The 16,277-nt window shown below is 50.7% G+C and overlaps 1 protein-coding gene across 3 annotated transcripts in view; it reads right to left on the bottom strand.

Annotated features, from left to right (window-relative positions):
• Positions 1-16,277, bottom strand: part of LOC137434508 (inactive sodium-dependent neutral amino acid transporter B(0)AT3) — a 56,569-nt gene that overhangs the window by 28,242 nt on the left and 12,050 nt on the right. For all 3 annotated transcript variants that reach the window (XM_068127597.2, XM_068127598.2, XM_068127600.2), the window contains exons 5-7: positions 14,810-14,991; positions 4,642-4,752; positions 3,112-3,224 (exon numbers count right to left, since the gene is read on the bottom strand). In XM_068127597.2, coding sequence (XP_067983698.2) covers positions 3,112-3,224; positions 4,642-4,752; positions 14,810-14,991 — 406 coding nt within the window. The remainder of the gene's footprint in view (positions 1-3,111; positions 3,225-4,641; positions 4,753-14,809; positions 14,992-16,277) is intronic.

The following is a 16,277-nucleotide window of genomic DNA, read 5'->3' as shown; positions in this document are numbered from 1 at the left end:
GTGTTGGTGTCCTGTTTTCTGAGGAGTTTGTAGACAGTGTGGTGAGTGTGACAAGAGTGAGTGATAGGTTGATGATAGTGAAAATGATTATTGGAAAGCTCTTGGTGAACGTCATCTCGGGATATGCTCCACAGGTTGGTCGGAGCGATGAAGAGAAGGACAAGTTCTGGTGTGCGATAGAGAAGGTGATGGAAAACGTGAAAGATGAGGAAGTTGTTGTGGTAGGAGGAGACCTGAATGGACATGTGGGAAGGAGTATGGACGGTTTTGAGGGAGTTCATGGGGGTTACGGATATGGTGTGAGAAATGGAGAAGGTGAAAGGATTTTGGAGTTTGCTGATGGAGCTGATTTGTTGATTTGTAATACTCAGTGACAGAAAGAGGATAATAAGCTTGTTACATACACGTCAGGTGGGTCGCCGACAACCGTTGACTACCTGCTGGTGCGTAGGCGAGATAGGGGGCACCTCCGGGACACAAAGGTGATCCCGGGGGAGGAGGCTGTTTCACAGCACCACTTGGTTGTCTGCGACATAAGGGTAAAAGGTGCGAGTAAAGCTCGGCGGGTGAAGTACCAACCGAGAATGAAGGTGTGGAGGTTGAAAGAGGTAACAGTAAGGGAGGCATTAAAAGAGAGGCTGAGTAGGGTAGAGGATGATGTAGTTGAGCTTGAAAGTGGTTGGATGTCAATGAAAGATAGTCTGTTGGGAGCCATTGGTGAGGTATGTGGATGGACGAAAGGACCACCAAGACACTCGGAAACATGGTGGTGGGATGATGAAGTTGGAAAGAGGATTGTTGAGAAGAGGAAGAAGTTCAAGGAGTGGCAGAAGGCGAAGGGTATGGGGGCAGAAAAGGCAGAGCATGAAAGTTATAAGGCAGCCAAGAAGGCTGCAAAGAAAGAGGTAGCAAAGGCGCAGGAGTCATGTAGGAAAATGGTCGGAGAACGCTTGGATTTGGAAGAGGGTCAGAGAGCGGTATTCAGGATTGCAAAGCAGATAGCGAAAGAGACCGGCAGAGGACCGGCAAAGAAGATAACTGTGAAGAAGTTGAGGAAGCGATAAAAGCAATGAAGAGTAGAAAAGCGGGAGGGCCGACGGGAGTTGTGGGAGATATGTTGAAGGCAGCAGGAAGTTGGGGTGTGAAGAGAATGACAGAGATCTGTAATCTGGTGGTGAAAAAAGGCCGCATTCCAGTGGGTTGGGAACTGAGTACCCTCGTCCCTCTATACAAGGGGAAAGGTGACCCTCTGGAGTGTGGCTCGTACCGAGCGATAAAGTTATTGGAGCATGGAATGAAGGTATTGGAAAGGGTGTTGCAGAGGAGGATAAGGAAGAAAGAGAAGATCGACGAAATGCAGTTTGGATTTATGCCAGGAAGAGGAACGACAGACACACTTTTTCCTGTAAGGCAGTTGCAGGAGAAGTACTTGGAGAAGAGGAAGAAGTTGTTTCTTGGGTTTGTTGATCTGGAGAAAGCATTCGATAGGGTTCCACGCAAAGTATTGACATGGGCATTGAGGAAGTTAGGAGTGGAGGAATGGTTGATCAGAGTAGTGATGGCAATGTACAAAAGAGCACGCACAGCTTTAAGGACGAAGGACAGGAACAGTGGTGAGTTTGAGGTGAAGGTGGGAGTGCATCAGGGGTCGGTACTAAGTCCACTACTATTTGTAGCTGTGATGGAGGTGCTGGCTCAGAACGTAAAGGAGGGTTTACCGTGGGAGTTGTTGTATGCAGATGATCTGGTGTTGATTGCCGAAAGTATGGAGGGACTGAAGAAGAAGATGAACAAGTGGAAGGAATGTATGGAGACAAAAGGTCTGAAGGTGAATTCCAGAAAAATGAAGGTGATGGCAAGTGGTAAAGCATGTGGTGAGGTGGAAAGAACTGGTAAGTGGCCGTGTACTGTGTGCAGGAAGGGTGTCGGAGTGAACTCCATTCAATGTACAATGTGCGTTGAGTGGGTTCATTTTGCTACCTCAGAGACATGCTGAATGGAGAAGGTGGATCAGACTCGGCAACGGTTGCTCGAGTGAGATGTGCATGGAAGAAGTTTCGGGAACTGAGTGGCGTGCTGACGAGGAGGGGAGTGTCGTTGAAGCTGAAGGGAAAGGTGTATGCTGCATGTGTGAGAAGTGTTATGATTTATGGGAGCGAGACATGGGTAATGAACGTAGAGCAGCAACGAAGGCTGGAAAGGATGGAAATGCGAATGGTTCGACGGATGTGCGGAGTATCGTTTAGATAGAGGAAGACAAATGATGAATTGCGAAAGATGATGGGAATAGAGCCTGAGATTGATGCTGTGAAGAGGAACAGGTTGAGATGGTTTGGTCATGTGTTGAGGAAGAATGAAAGTGACTGGTTGAGAAGAGTGATGGAAATGAATGTAGAAGGAAGTAGAGGACGGGGAAGACCGAGAAAGACTTGGTTAAAGATGGTGGAAGAAGAAATGCGGGCGAGGGGGTTAACAAGGAGAGATTCAGAAAATAGGGCAAAATGGAGAAGATTGTCATGGGGACCGCAAGGCTAACCCCCGCTCTAGCAGGGAAAGTGGCCTTAAAATGCATGTTGTTGTTGTTTTATCCTTCCCTTTCTCCGAGCTATTCTGAAATCTCTGACACAGTATCAACAGCTCTCCCTACCTCCTCCTCCTCTTCCTCATCTTACCCTACTTCTCCCTTGTCCTGTATCTGATGCTCCCCTTCCTCTTCCTTTAACGGTGTAGACCTCAAACCTCCGGGGCCTTTGATCAAACCTAATTGATCTCTCCATGCAAGTTGATTCTGACAAATGACTTGGTAATTTTAAATTTTCTTGCAAATCGTGATTTGGATCTTCACCAAAATCTAGTGAATTTGTCTTTGTCCCACATCCAACCTGTCCAGGTTTCGTCCGAATCTATTCACAAAGTTTTGAGGTATCCTACACACAGACAAACAAACAAACAAACAGAGAAGAGTGAAAACATGACCTTCATCCACCTTCGGCGGTGGAGGTAAAGATTGGGGTAGGATGCAAAAGAATGGGAATATGAAGGAGCAGGAAGGGTGGGGGTTCTCAAAGGAGTTTAATGAGGAGTGGGCGAGTGGAAATGCCCTTTAAATACTTGATGGGATTGTAGCTTGAGAATGCAATAAGGCTGCCAACACCCAAACCCAATGAGAAGAAGATCTGAGTTGCTGCATCCATCCACACTTTGGGATTCTTCAATATTTCTACCTGCAAAAGAACGACATAATTGTCGATGTAGTGAAAGAGAGGTTCATATGTCCTGTTACCCCACTAGTAAATAATGTTCTCATCAACTACGACTATGAGGAAGTTTGTGTACATTGAATGAAACAAGACTCTACTACCAAAAATAATTTTCTTTGAAAGAAAATATTTTCAGAAAAGAAAAGTTTTCTTTAAACAAGAAAACTATGAGAAATATTTTCTAGCCGCAAGAAAAAAAAATTCCATGTGTTTCGAGAAAACTCTTCTTATTTTATGAAAATATTTTCTTACAAATAACTTTTTTTTTGGTGACACTGCAACACTCCACCGATCTGGGCTTGATGGCAGAGTGGCCAGACGGAAGCCTCTCCTCAGTGAAAGACACATGAAAGCCCACTTGGAGTTTGCAAAAAAGCACCTAAAGGACTCTCAGACTGTGAGAAACAAGATTCTGTGGTCTGATGAAACCAAGATTGAACTGTTTGGGTTCTGTAAGGCCACTCTGCCATAAAGCCCAGATCGGTGGAGTGTTGCAGTGATGGTTGTCCTTCTCCCATCTCCACACAGGATCTCTGGAGCTCCGCCAGAGTCACCATGAGGTTCTTGGTCACCTCTCTTACCAAGGCCCTTCTCCCCCGATTGCTCAGTTTGGCCGGGCGGCCAGCTCTAGGAAGAGTCCAGGTTGTTCCAAACTTTTTCCATTTAAGGATTATGGAGGCCACTGTGCTCTTGGGAACCTTCAATGCAGAATTTTTTTTTTGTAGGCTTCCCCAGATCTGTGCCTCGACACAATCCTGTCTCTGAGCTCTGCAGGCAGTTCCTTCGACCTCATGGCTTGGTTTTTGCTCTGATATGCATTGTCAGCTGTGAGACATTATATAGACAGGTGTGTGCCTTTCCAAATCATGTCCAATCAATTGAATTTACCACAGGTGGACTCCAATCAAGGTGTAGAAACATCTCAAAGATGATCGAGAGAAATGGGAGGCACCTGAGCTAAATTTCAAGTGTCATAGCAAAGGGTCTGAATACTTATGTAAATGTGATATTTCAGTTTTTTCTTTTTAATAAATTTGCAAAACTTTCTAAAATCCTGTTTTCTCTTTGTCATTATGGGGTATTGAGTGCAGATTGATGAGGGAAAAAATGAATTTAAACGATTTCAGCACAAGGCTGCAACATAACAAAATGTGAAAAAAGTGAAGGGGTCTGAATACTTTCTGATGCACTGTATATATATATATATATATTTATATATATTCTAGTGGCTTGCAGCGACCATTTTGCATTTGATCTACGGATCATTTCCGGCCACGTGCCTAAGTGTGGAATTTTTAGTGTCGAGAAAGTGAAGGCACAATCATCGAGGTGACACACACACACACACAGTTGATGACACTCACAGGTACCAAAAACTCACATCAGGTGTGAAGAGGTATACAAGACCATTCGTTGCTCCTTCCAATGTCAAAGAACCGATCAAGAAACAGAAAAGCACAACGTATGGAAATGTCGCCGTGACGTATGCAGCCTGCACGAAAATAGCGATTTCATCAATACACAAACCGCTCAAAACAAGTTGCAGCAAAGTTCGTTAAATCCTCAACCAACCGAATCCAAGACATTTTCCGCCGAAGTTGTGGTGAAAATATACCGAGTACAACTTGTGAGGAACTTCATACTTTGTTAGACATCATGAAGAACGAGAGCGATCCGAAAAGGATTTATTGTATCTGAATGTTGTTAATTTTTGACAAAGACAGCGATGATACAGGTGTGCACATTGAGGAGTTGCGGTTACGGATAACGAGGGGGTTAACGATAAGGTTAGCGTTACAGTTATGGTTGGGGGAGGAAGGGGCAGGGATTGTAAAACATCGAGTATCACGAACAATGTCCCATAATGTTATTGGTGCAATAACATGAAAATGAATGATTAAAAGGATGCAGGGATGACAGGTGGGTGCAGGGATGACAGGTGGGTGCAGGGATGACAGGTGGGTGCAGGGATGACTTGTAGGTGCAGGGATAACTGGTGGGTGCAGGGATAACTGGTGGGTGCAGGGATAACTGGTGGGTGCAGGGATGACAGGTGGGTGCAGGGATGACAGGTGGTGCAGGGATGACAGGTGGGTGCTGGGATAACTGGTAGGTGCAGGGATAACTGGTGGGTGCAGCGATTGTAAAACATCGAGTATCACGAACAATGTCCCATAATGTTATTGGTGCAATAACATGAAAATGAATGATTAAAAGGATGCAGGGATGACGGGTGCGGGCTGGGATAACTGGTGGGTGCAGGGATGACAGGTGGGTGCAGGGATGACAGGTGGGTGCAGAGATGACAGGTGGGTGCAGGAATGAAAGGTGGGTGCAGGAATGAAAGGTGGGTGCAGGGATAACAGGTGGGTGCAGGGATGACAGGTGGGTGCAGGGATGACAGGTGGGTGCTGGGATAACTGGTGGGTGCAGGGATTGTAAAACATCGAGTATCACGAACAATGTCCCATAATGTTATTGGTGCAATAACATGAAAATGAATGATTAAAAGGATGCAGGGATGACAGGTGCGGGCTGGGATAACTGGTAGGTGCAGGGATGACAGGTGGGTGCAGGGATGACAGGTGGGTGCAGGGATGACAGGTGGGTGCAGGGATGACTTGTAGGTGCAGGGATAACTGGTGGGTGCAGGGATAACTGGTGGGTGCAGGGATAACTGGTGGGTGCAGGGATGACAGGTGGGTGCAGGGATGACAGGTGGTGCAGGGATGACAGGTGGGTGCTGGGATAACTGGTAGGTGCAGGGATAACTGGTGGGTGCAGGGATTGTAAAACATCGAGTATCACGAACAATGTCCCATAATGTTATTGGTGCAATAACATGAAAATGAATGATTAAAAGGATGCAGGGATGACAGGTGCGGGCTGGGATAACTGGTGGGTGCAGGGATGACAGGTGGGTGCAGGGATGACAGGTGGGTGCAGAGATGACAGGTGGGTGCAGGAATGAAAGGTGGGTGCAGGAATGAAAGGTGGGTGCAGGGATAACAGGTGGGTGCAGGGATGACAGGTGGGTGCAGGGATGACAGTTGGGTGCTGGGATAACTGGTGGGTGCAGGGATTGTAAAACATCGAGTATCACGAACAATGTCCCATAATGTTATTGGTGCAATAACATGAAAATGAATGATTAAAAGGATGCAGGGATGACAGGTGCGGGCTGGGATAACTGGTAGGTGCAGGGATGACAGGTGGGTGCAGGGATGACAGGTGGGTGCAGGGATGACAGGTGGGTGCAGGGATGACTTGTAGGTGCAGGGATAACTGGTGGGTGCAGGGATAACTGGTGGGTGCAGGGATAACTGGTGGGTGCAGGGATAACTGGTGGGTGCAGGGATGACAGGTGGTGCAGGGATGACAGGTGGGTGCTGGGATAACTGGTAGGTGCAGGGATAACTGGTGGGTGCAGGGATTGTAAAACATCGAGTATCACGAACAATGTCCCATAATGTTATTGGTGCAATAACATGAAAATGAATGATTAAAAGGATGCAGGGATGACAGGTGCGGGCTGGGATAACTGGTGGGTGCAGGGATGACAGGTGGGTGCAGGGATGACAGGTGGGTGCAGAGATGACAGGTGGGTGCAGGAATGAAAGGTGGGTGCAGGAATGAAAGGTGGGTGCAGGGATAACAGGTGGGTGCAGGGATGACAGGTGGGTGCAGGGATGACAGGTGGGTGCTGGGATAACTGGTGGGTGCAGGGATTGTAAAACATCGAGTATCACGAACAATGTCCCATAATGTTATTGGTGCAATAACATGAAAATGAATGATTAAAAGGATGCAGGGATGACAGGTGCGGGCTGGGATAACTGGTAGGTGCAGGGATGACAGGTGGGTGCAGGGATGACAGGTGGGTGCAGGGATGACAGGTGGGTGCAGGGATGAAAGGTGGGTGCAGGGATGAAAGGTGGGTGCAGGGATAACTGGTGGGTGCAGGGATGACAGGTGGGTGCAGGGATGACAGGTGGGTGCAGGGATGACAGGTGGGTGCTGGGATAACTGGTGGGTGCAGGGATGACAGGTGGGTGCAGGGATGACAGGTGGGTGCAGGGATGACAGGTGGGTGCAGGGATAAAAGGTGGGTGCAGGGATGAAAGGTGGGTGCAGGGATAACTGGTGGGTGCAGGGATGACAGGTGGGTGCAGGGATGACAGGTGGGTGCAGGGATGTCAGGTGGGTGCTGGGATAACTGGTGGGTGCAGGGTTGACTGGTGGGTGCAGGGATGACTGGTGGGTGCAGGGATGACAGGTGGGTGCTGGGATAACTGGTGGGTGCAGGGATAACTGGTGGGTGCAGGGATAACTGGTGGGTGCAGGGATGACAGGTGGGTGCAGGGATGACTGTTGGGTGCAGGGATGACAGGTGCGGGCTGGGATATCTGGTGGATGCAGGGATGACAGGTGGGTGCAGGGATGACAGGTGGGTGCAGGGATGGCAGGTGTGTGCAGGGATAACTGGTGGGTGCAGGGATAACAGGTGGGTGCAGGGATAACTGGTGGGTGCAGGGATGACAAGTGCGGGCTGGGATAACTGGTGGGTGCAGGGATGACAGGTGGGTGCAGGGATGACAGGTGGGTGCAGGGATAACTGGTGGGTGCAGGGATGACAGGTGGGTGCTGGGATAACTGGTGGGTGCATGGATAACAGGTGCGGGCTGGGATAACTTGTGGGTGCAGGGATGACAGGTGGGTGCAGGGATGACAGGTGGGTGCTGGGATAACTGGTGGGTGCAGGGATGACAGGTGGGTGCTGGGATAACTGGTGGGTGCAGGGATTGTAAAACATCGAGTATCACGAACAATGTCCCATAATGTTATTGGTACAATAACATGAAAATGAATGATTAAAAGGATGCAGGGATGACAGGTGCGGGCTGGGATAACTGGTGGGTGCAGGGATGACAGGTGGGTGCAGGGATGACAGGTGGGTGCAGAGATGACAGGTGGGTGCAGGAATGAAAGGTGGGTGCAGGAATGAAAGGTGGGTGCAGGGATAACAGGTGGGTGCAGGGATGACAGGTGGGTGCAGGGATGACAGGTGGGTGCTGGGATAACTGGTGGGTGCAGGGATTGTAAAACATCGAGTATCACGAACAATGTCCCATAATGTTATTGGTGCAATAACATGAAAATGAATGATTAAAAGGATGCAGGGATGACAGGTGCGGGCTGGGATAACTGGTAGGTGCAGGGATGACAGGTGGGTGCAGGGATGACAGGTGGGTGCAGGGATGACAGGTGGGTGCAGGGATGACTTGTAGGTGCAGGGATAACTGGTGGGTGCAGGGATAACTGGTGGGTGCAGGGATAACTGGTGGGTGCAGGGATGACAGGTGGGTGCAGGGATGACAGGTGGTGCAGGGATGACAGGTGGGTGCTGGGATAACTGGTAGGTGCAGGGATAACTGGTGGGTGCAGGGATTGTAAAACATCGAGTATCACGAACAATGTCCCATAATGTTATTGGTGCAATAACATGAAAATGAATGATTAAAAGGATGCAGGGATGACAGGTGCGGGCTGGGATAACTGGTGGGTGCAGGGATGACAGGTGGGTGCAGGGATGACAGGTGGGTGCAGAGATGACAGGTGGGTGCAGGAATGAAAGGTGGGTGCAGGAATGAAAGGTGGGTGCAGGGATAACAGGTGGGTGCAGGGATGACAGGTGGGTGCAGGGATGACAGGTGGGTGCTGGGATAACTGGTGGGTGCAGGGATTGTAAAACATCGAGTATCACGAACAATGTCCCATAATGTTATTGGTGCAATAACATGAAAATGAATGATTAAAAGGATGCAGGGATGACAGGTGCGGGCTGGGATAACTGGTAGGTGCAGGGATGACAGGTGGGTGCAGGGATGACAGGTGGGTGCAGGGATGACAGGTGGGTGCAGGGATGACTTGTAGGTGCAGGGATAACTGGTGGGTGCAGGGATAACTGGTGGGTGCAGGGATAACTGGTGGGTGCAGGGATAACTGGTGGGTGCAGGGATGACAGGTGGTGCAGGGATGACAGGTGGGTGCTGGGATAACTGGTAGGTGCAGGGATAACTGGTGGGTGCAGGGATTGTAAAACATCGAGTATCACGAACAATGTCCCATAATGTTATTGGTGCAATAACATGAAAATGAATGATTAAAAGGATGCAGGGATGACAGGTGCGGGCTGGGATAACTGGTGGGTGCAGGGATGACAGGTGGGTGCAGGGATGACAGGTGGGTGCAGAGATGACAGGTGGGTGCAGGAATGAAAGGTGGGTGCAGGAATGAAAGGTGGGTGCAGGGATAACAGGTGGGTGCAGGGATGACAGGTGGGTGCAGGGATGACAGGTGGGTGCTGGGATAACTGGTGGGTGCAGGGATTGTAAAACATCGAGTATCACGAACAATGTCCCATAATGTTATTGGTGCAATAACATGAAAATGAATGATTAAAAGGATGCAGGGATGACAGGTGCGGGCTGGGATAACTGGTAGGTGCAGGGATGACAGGTGGGTGCAGGGATGACAGGTGGGTGCAGGCAGGGATGACAGGTGGGTGCAGGGATGAAAGGTGGGTGCAGGGATGAAAGGTGGGTGCAGGGATAACTGGTGGGTGCAGGGATGACAGGTGGGTGCAGGGATGACAGGTGGGTGCAGGGATGACAGGTGGGTGCTGGGATAACTGGTGGGTGCAGGGATGACAGGTGGGTGCAGGGATGACAGGTGGGTGCAGGGATGACAGGTGGGTGCAGGGATAAAAGGTGGGTGCAGGGATGAAAGGTGGGTGCAGGGATAACTGGTGGGTGCAGGGATGACAGGTGGGTGCAGGGATGACAGGTGGGTGCAGGGATGACAGGTGGGTGCTGGGATAACTGGTGGGTGCAGGGTTGACTGGTGGGTGCAGGGATGACTGGTGGGTGCAGGGATGACAGGTGGGTGCTGGGATAACTGGTGGGTGCAGGGATAACTGGTGGGTGCAGGGATAACTGGTGGGTGCAGGGATGACAGGTGGGTGCAGGGATGACTGTTGGGTGCAGGGATGACAGGTGCGGGCTGGGATATCTGGTGGATGCAGGGATGACAGGTGGGTGCAGGGATGACAGGTGGGTGCAGGGATGGCAGGTGTGTGCAGGGATAACTGGTGGGTGCAGGGATAACAGGTGGGTGCAGGGATAACTGGTGGGTGCAGGGATGACAAGTGCGGGCTGGGATAACTGGTGGGTGCAGGGATGACAGGTGGGTGCAGGGATGACAGGTGGGTGCAGGGATAACTGGTGGGTGCAGGGATGACAGGTGGGTGCTGGGATAACTGGTGGGTGCATGGATAACAGGTGCGGGCTGGGATAACTTGTGGGTGCAGGGATGACAGGTGGGTGCAGGGATGACAGGTGGGTGCTGGGATAACTGGTGGGTGCAGGGATGACAGGTGGGTGCTGGGATAACTGGTGGGTGCAGGGATTGTAAAACATCGAGTATCACGAACAATGTCCCATAATGTTATTGGTGCAATAACATGAAAATGAATGATTAAAAGGATGCAGGGATGACAGGTGCGGGCTGGGATAACTGGTGGGTGCAGGGATGACAGGTGGGTGCAGGGATGACAGGTGGGTGCAGAGATGACAGGTGGGTGCAGGAATGAAAGGTGGGTGCAGGAATGAAAGGTGGGTGCAGGGATAACAGGTGGGTGCAGGGATGACAGGTGGGTGCAGGGATGACAGGTGGGTGCTGGGATAACTGGTGGGTGCAGGGATTGTAAAACATCGAGTATCACGAACAATGTCCCATAATGTTATTGGTGCAATAACATGAAAATGAATGATTAAAAGGATGCAGGGATGACAGGTGCGGGCTGGGATAACTGGTAGGTGCAGGGATGACAGGTGGGTGCAGGGATGACAGGTGGGTGCAGGGATGACAGGTGGGTGCAGGGATGACTTGTAGGTGCAGGGATAACTGGTGGGTGCAGGGATAACTGGTGGGTGCAGGGATAACTGGTGGGTGCAGGGATGACAGGTGGGTGCAGGGATGACAGGTGGTGCAGGGATGACAGGTGGGTGCTGGGATAACTGGTAGGTGCAGGGATAACTGGTGGGTGCAGGGATTGTAAAACATCGAGTATCACGAACAATGTCCCATAATGTTATTGGTGCAATAACATGAAAATGAATGATTAAAAGGATGCAGGGATGACAGGTGCGGGCTGGGATAACTGGTGGGTGCAGGGATGACAGGTGGGTGCAGGGATGACAGGTGGGTGCAGAGATGACAGGTGGGTGCAGGAATGAAAGGTGGGTGCAGGAATGAAAGGTGGGTGCAGGGATAACAGGTGGGTGCAGGGATGACAGGTGGGTGCAGGGATGACAGGTGGGTGCTGGGATAACTGGTGGGTGCAGGGATTGTAAAACATCGAGTATCACGAACAATGTCCCATAATGTTATTGGTGCAATAACATGAAAATGAATGATTAAAAGGATGCAGGGATGACAGGTGCGGGCTGGGATAACTGGTAGGTGCAGGGATGACAGGTGGGTGCAGGGATGACAGGTGGGTGCAGGGATGACAGGTGGGTGCAGGGATGACTTGTAGGTGCAGGGATAACTGGTGGGTGCAGGGATAACTGGTGGGTGCAGGGATAACTGGTGGGTGCAGGGATAACTGGTGGGTGCAGGGATGACAGGTGGTGCAGGGATGACAGGTGGGTGCTGGGATAACTGGTAGGTGCAGGGATAACTGGTGGGTGCAGGGATTGTAAAACATCGAGTATCACGAACAATGTCCCATAATGTTATTGGTGCAATAACATGAAAATGAATGATTAAAAGGATGCAGGGATGACAGGTGCGGGCTGGGATAACTGGTGGGTGCAGGGATGACAGGTGGGTGCAGGGATGACAGGTGGGTGCAGAGATGACAGGTGGGTGCAGGAATGAAAGGTGGGTGCAGGAATGAAAGGTGGGTGCAGGGATAACAGGTGGGTGCAGGGATGACAGGTGGGTGCAGGGATGACAGGTGGGTGCTGGGATAACTGGTGGGTGCAGGGATTGTAAAACATCGAGTATCACGAACAATGTCCCATAATGTTATTGGTGCAATAACATGAAAATGAATGATTAAAAGGATGCAGGGATGACAGGTGCGGGCTGGGATAACTGGTAGGTGCAGGGATGACAGGTGGGTGCAGGGATGACAGGTGGGTGCAGGGATGACAGGTGGGTGCAGGGATGAAAGGTGGGTGCAGGGATGAAAGGTGGGTGCAGGGATAACTGGTGGGTGCAGGGATGACAGGTGGGTGCAGGGATGACAGGTGGGTGCAGGGATGACAGGTGGGTGCTGGGATAACTGGTGGGTGCAGGGATGACAGGTGGGTGCAGGGATGACAGGTGGGTGCAGGGATGACAGGTGGGTGCAGGGATAAAAGGTGGGTGCAGGGATGAAAGGTGGGTGCAGGGATAACTGGTGGGTGCAGGGATGACAGGTGGGTGCAGGGATGACAGGTGGGTGCAGGGATGACAGGTGGGTGCTGGGATAACTGGTGGGTGCAGGGTTGACTGGTGGGTGCAGGGATGACTGGTGGGTGCAGGGATGACAGGTGGGTGCTGGGATAACTGGTGGGTGCAGGGATAACTGGTGGGTGCAGGGATAACTGGTGGGTGCAGGGATGACAGGTGGGTGCAGGGATGACTGTTGGGTGCAGGGATGACAGGTGCGGGCTGGGATATCTGGTGGATGCAGGGATGACAGGTGGGTGCAGGGATGACAGGTGGGTGCAGGGATGGCAGGTGTGTGCAGGGATAACTGGTGGGTGCAGGGATAACAGGTGGGTGCAGGGATAACTGGTGGGTGCAGGGATGACAAGTGCGGGCTGGGATAACTGGTGGGTGCAGGCATAACTGGTTTGGTGCAGGGATGACAGGTGGGTGCAGGGATAACTGGTGGGTGCAGGGATGACAGGTGGGTGCTGGGATAACTGGTGGGTGCATGGATAACAGGTGCGGGCTGGGATAACTTGTGGGTGCAGGGATGACAGGTGGGTGCTGGGATAACTGGTGGGTGCAGGGATGACAGGTGGGTGCTGGGATAACTGGTGGGTGCAGGGATTGTAAAACATCGAGTATCACGAACAATGTCCCATAATGTTATTGGTGCAATAACATGAAAAATGAATGATTAAAAGGATGCAGGGATGACAGGTGGGTGCAGGGATAACTGGTGGGTGCAGGGATGACAGGTGTGTGCAGGGATAACTGGTGGGTGCAGGGATGACAGGTGGGTGCAGGGATAACTGGTGGGTGCAGGGATGACTGGTGGGTGTAGGGATAACTGGTGGGTGCAGGGATGACAGGTGGGTGCAGGGATAACTAGTGGGTGCAGGGATGACAGGTGGGTGCTGGGATAACTGGTGGGTGCAGGGATGACAGGTGCGGGCTGGGATAACTGGTGGGTGCAGGGATGACAGGTGGGTGCTGGGATAACTGGTGGGTGCAGGGATGACAGGTGGGAGCTGGGATAACTGGTGGGTGCAGGGATGACTGGTGGGTGCAGGGATGACTGGTGGGTGCAAGGATGACTGGTGGGTGCAGGGATGACTGGTGGTTTTAGGGATGACTGGTGGGTGCAGGGATGACAGGTGGGTGCAGGGATGACAAGTGGGTGCAGGGATGACTGGTGGGTGCAGGGATGGCTGGTGGGTGCAGGGATGACTGGTAGTTGCAGGGATGACTGGTGGGTGCAGGGATGACTGTTGGGTAGTTGCAGGGATGACTGGTGGGTGCAGGGATGACTGGTGGGTGCAGGGATGACTGGTGGGTGCAGGGATGACTGGTGTGTGCAGGGTTGACTGGTAGGTGCAGGGATGACTGGTGGGTGCAGGGATGACTGGTGGGTGCAGGGATGACTGGTAGTTGCAGGGATGACTGGTGGGTGCAGGGATGACTGTTGGGTAGTTGCAGGGATGACTGGTGGGTGCAGGGATGACTGGTAGTTGCAGGGATGACTGGTGGGTGCAGGGATGACTGTTGGGTAGTTGCAGGGATGACTGGTGGGTGCGGGGATGACTGGTAGGTGCAGGGATGACTGGGTGGTGGTTGTTGTTGTGGTGGTGGTGGTGGTGGTTGTGGTTGTGGTGGTGGTGGTGGTTGTGGTGGTGGTGGTTGTGGTTGTGATGAAGGTTGTGTTCGTGGTGGTTGTGTGGTGGTTGTAGTGGTGTGGGTGGTGGTTGTGGTGGTGGTGGTTATGGTTGTGGTGGTGGTTGTGGTTGTGGTTGTGATGGTGGTTGTGGTTGTGATGGTTGTGGTTGTGGTGGTGGTGTGGTGGTTGTAGTTGTGGGGGTGGTGGTTGTGGTGGTGGTGGTTATGGTTGTGGTGGTGGTTGTGGTTGTGATGGTGGTTGTGGTTGTGATGGTTGTGGTTGTGGTGGTGGTGGTTGTAGTTGTGGTTGTTGTGGTGGTGGTGGTGGTTGTGGTGGTGGTTGTGGTGGTGGTTGTGGTTGTGGCGGTGGTTGTGGTTGTGGTTATGGTTATGGTGGTGGTGGTAAAAACCTTCCCGCTGGTTTCAATTCCACGGCTCGTGCAGATATATACAATGATCCAAGCGAGGCACAAGCACACAACGAGCCACCACTGCAGGCCACCTCCCTCTTCCAAACTCGTGGTGACATTGAGAGTTTCCCGATACCAAAAGTAGGCCGTGGGGGAACTTTCTGCACATTCCCGAACCATCTCTGGACAAAAAAAGATCCAAAATGGAAGGTATTAGCACTGCATTCATCGAGTAAAAAAAAAGTGATGAACACCACATGTTAATGTCAAACCACATCGACAATCCGACAGTCTATCTGAGATGGTAGGGCAGGTGTGCAGGAGAGGGCCCATGTGTGGGACAATTGGAAGTAGCAGGGTGCTGATAATGAGGAACGAAAGACTATGCTTGCAGGTGACGGCGAGCGTCGATCTGCGGCTGTGGACAGGTAGAACAATGGATGAAATCAACTGGGTGTCAATTGAGGTTTCCTCATCACCATGGGGACCATGAAGAACCTGACGTTTTTGGTACTGACCTTTCCTCTAAGCCCTCCAATTATGATCCTCTTCTGTTCTGATGAAAGGTTAGTCCCAAAAACTGCAGCTTCTCCTTGCTTCCCATGGTGGGTAGGACACCTCAACTTATATCCAGGTGATTTCATCCATTACTGAATTTTAATGCCTCCGCCAACAAAGTCGCCTGACGCATTATGTTTTCGGGTTGTCCGTCCGTCCGCCGTCCGTACGGGCTAAACCTCCTTTTTCTCATCAACCATGCGTCCGATTGGGACGAAACTTTCAGGGTAGGAGTGACACCCATGCAGAATGTTTTTATGATAATTGTGACGTCAGGGGTCACGTGGTATGGCAGCCATATTGGATTAAAAGCAAATAATTAAAAATATATTTCTCGGAAACCGCTGAATGGAAAAAATTTAAACTTGGTACATTGTCAAGTACTCACAATGGGGAACAAAAGCATGATAATGATGACATCATAGGTGAAGTGGTATCCCAGCGAAAAATGTTTTTATCGAATTCCTTATCCTAAAAATCTGAAATTGCATGCACATGATCTATGACCCATTTGTATTGATATATTAAATTTATGACATCATAGGTCACATGGTTTGGCAGCCATATTGGATTGAAGAAAAATATTAAATAATTATATCTCTGAAACCGCTCACCCTATCGATGCGGAATTTTACAAATATCATCTAATAGCACTGTTGCATATGGTTTGAAAATGATGATTTCATAGGTCACGTGGTTTCGCAGCCATCTTGGATAGAAAAACTAACCTCATCCGATCAACACGAAACTTCACAAACGTGATCCGTTACCCATACGTATGCAGAGTGATGGCATCTACCCGTTGTGGGAGTATGCGGAGGCATATTGGTGACACAGTCGCATTGTTCTAGTTTTTCTTACATTGATCTGAGATTTGATATTGTATATAAATCACATGCAACGACAAGGA

Source organism: Myxine glutinosa, chromosome 10, assembly GCF_964187855.1.
Source record: "Myxine glutinosa chromosome 10, kmMyxGlut1.1, whole genome shotgun sequence".
Lineage (NCBI taxonomy): Eukaryota > Metazoa > Chordata > Myxini > Myxiniformes > Myxinidae > Myxine > Myxine glutinosa.
This window is presented reverse-complemented; position numbering and strand designations above follow the sequence as displayed.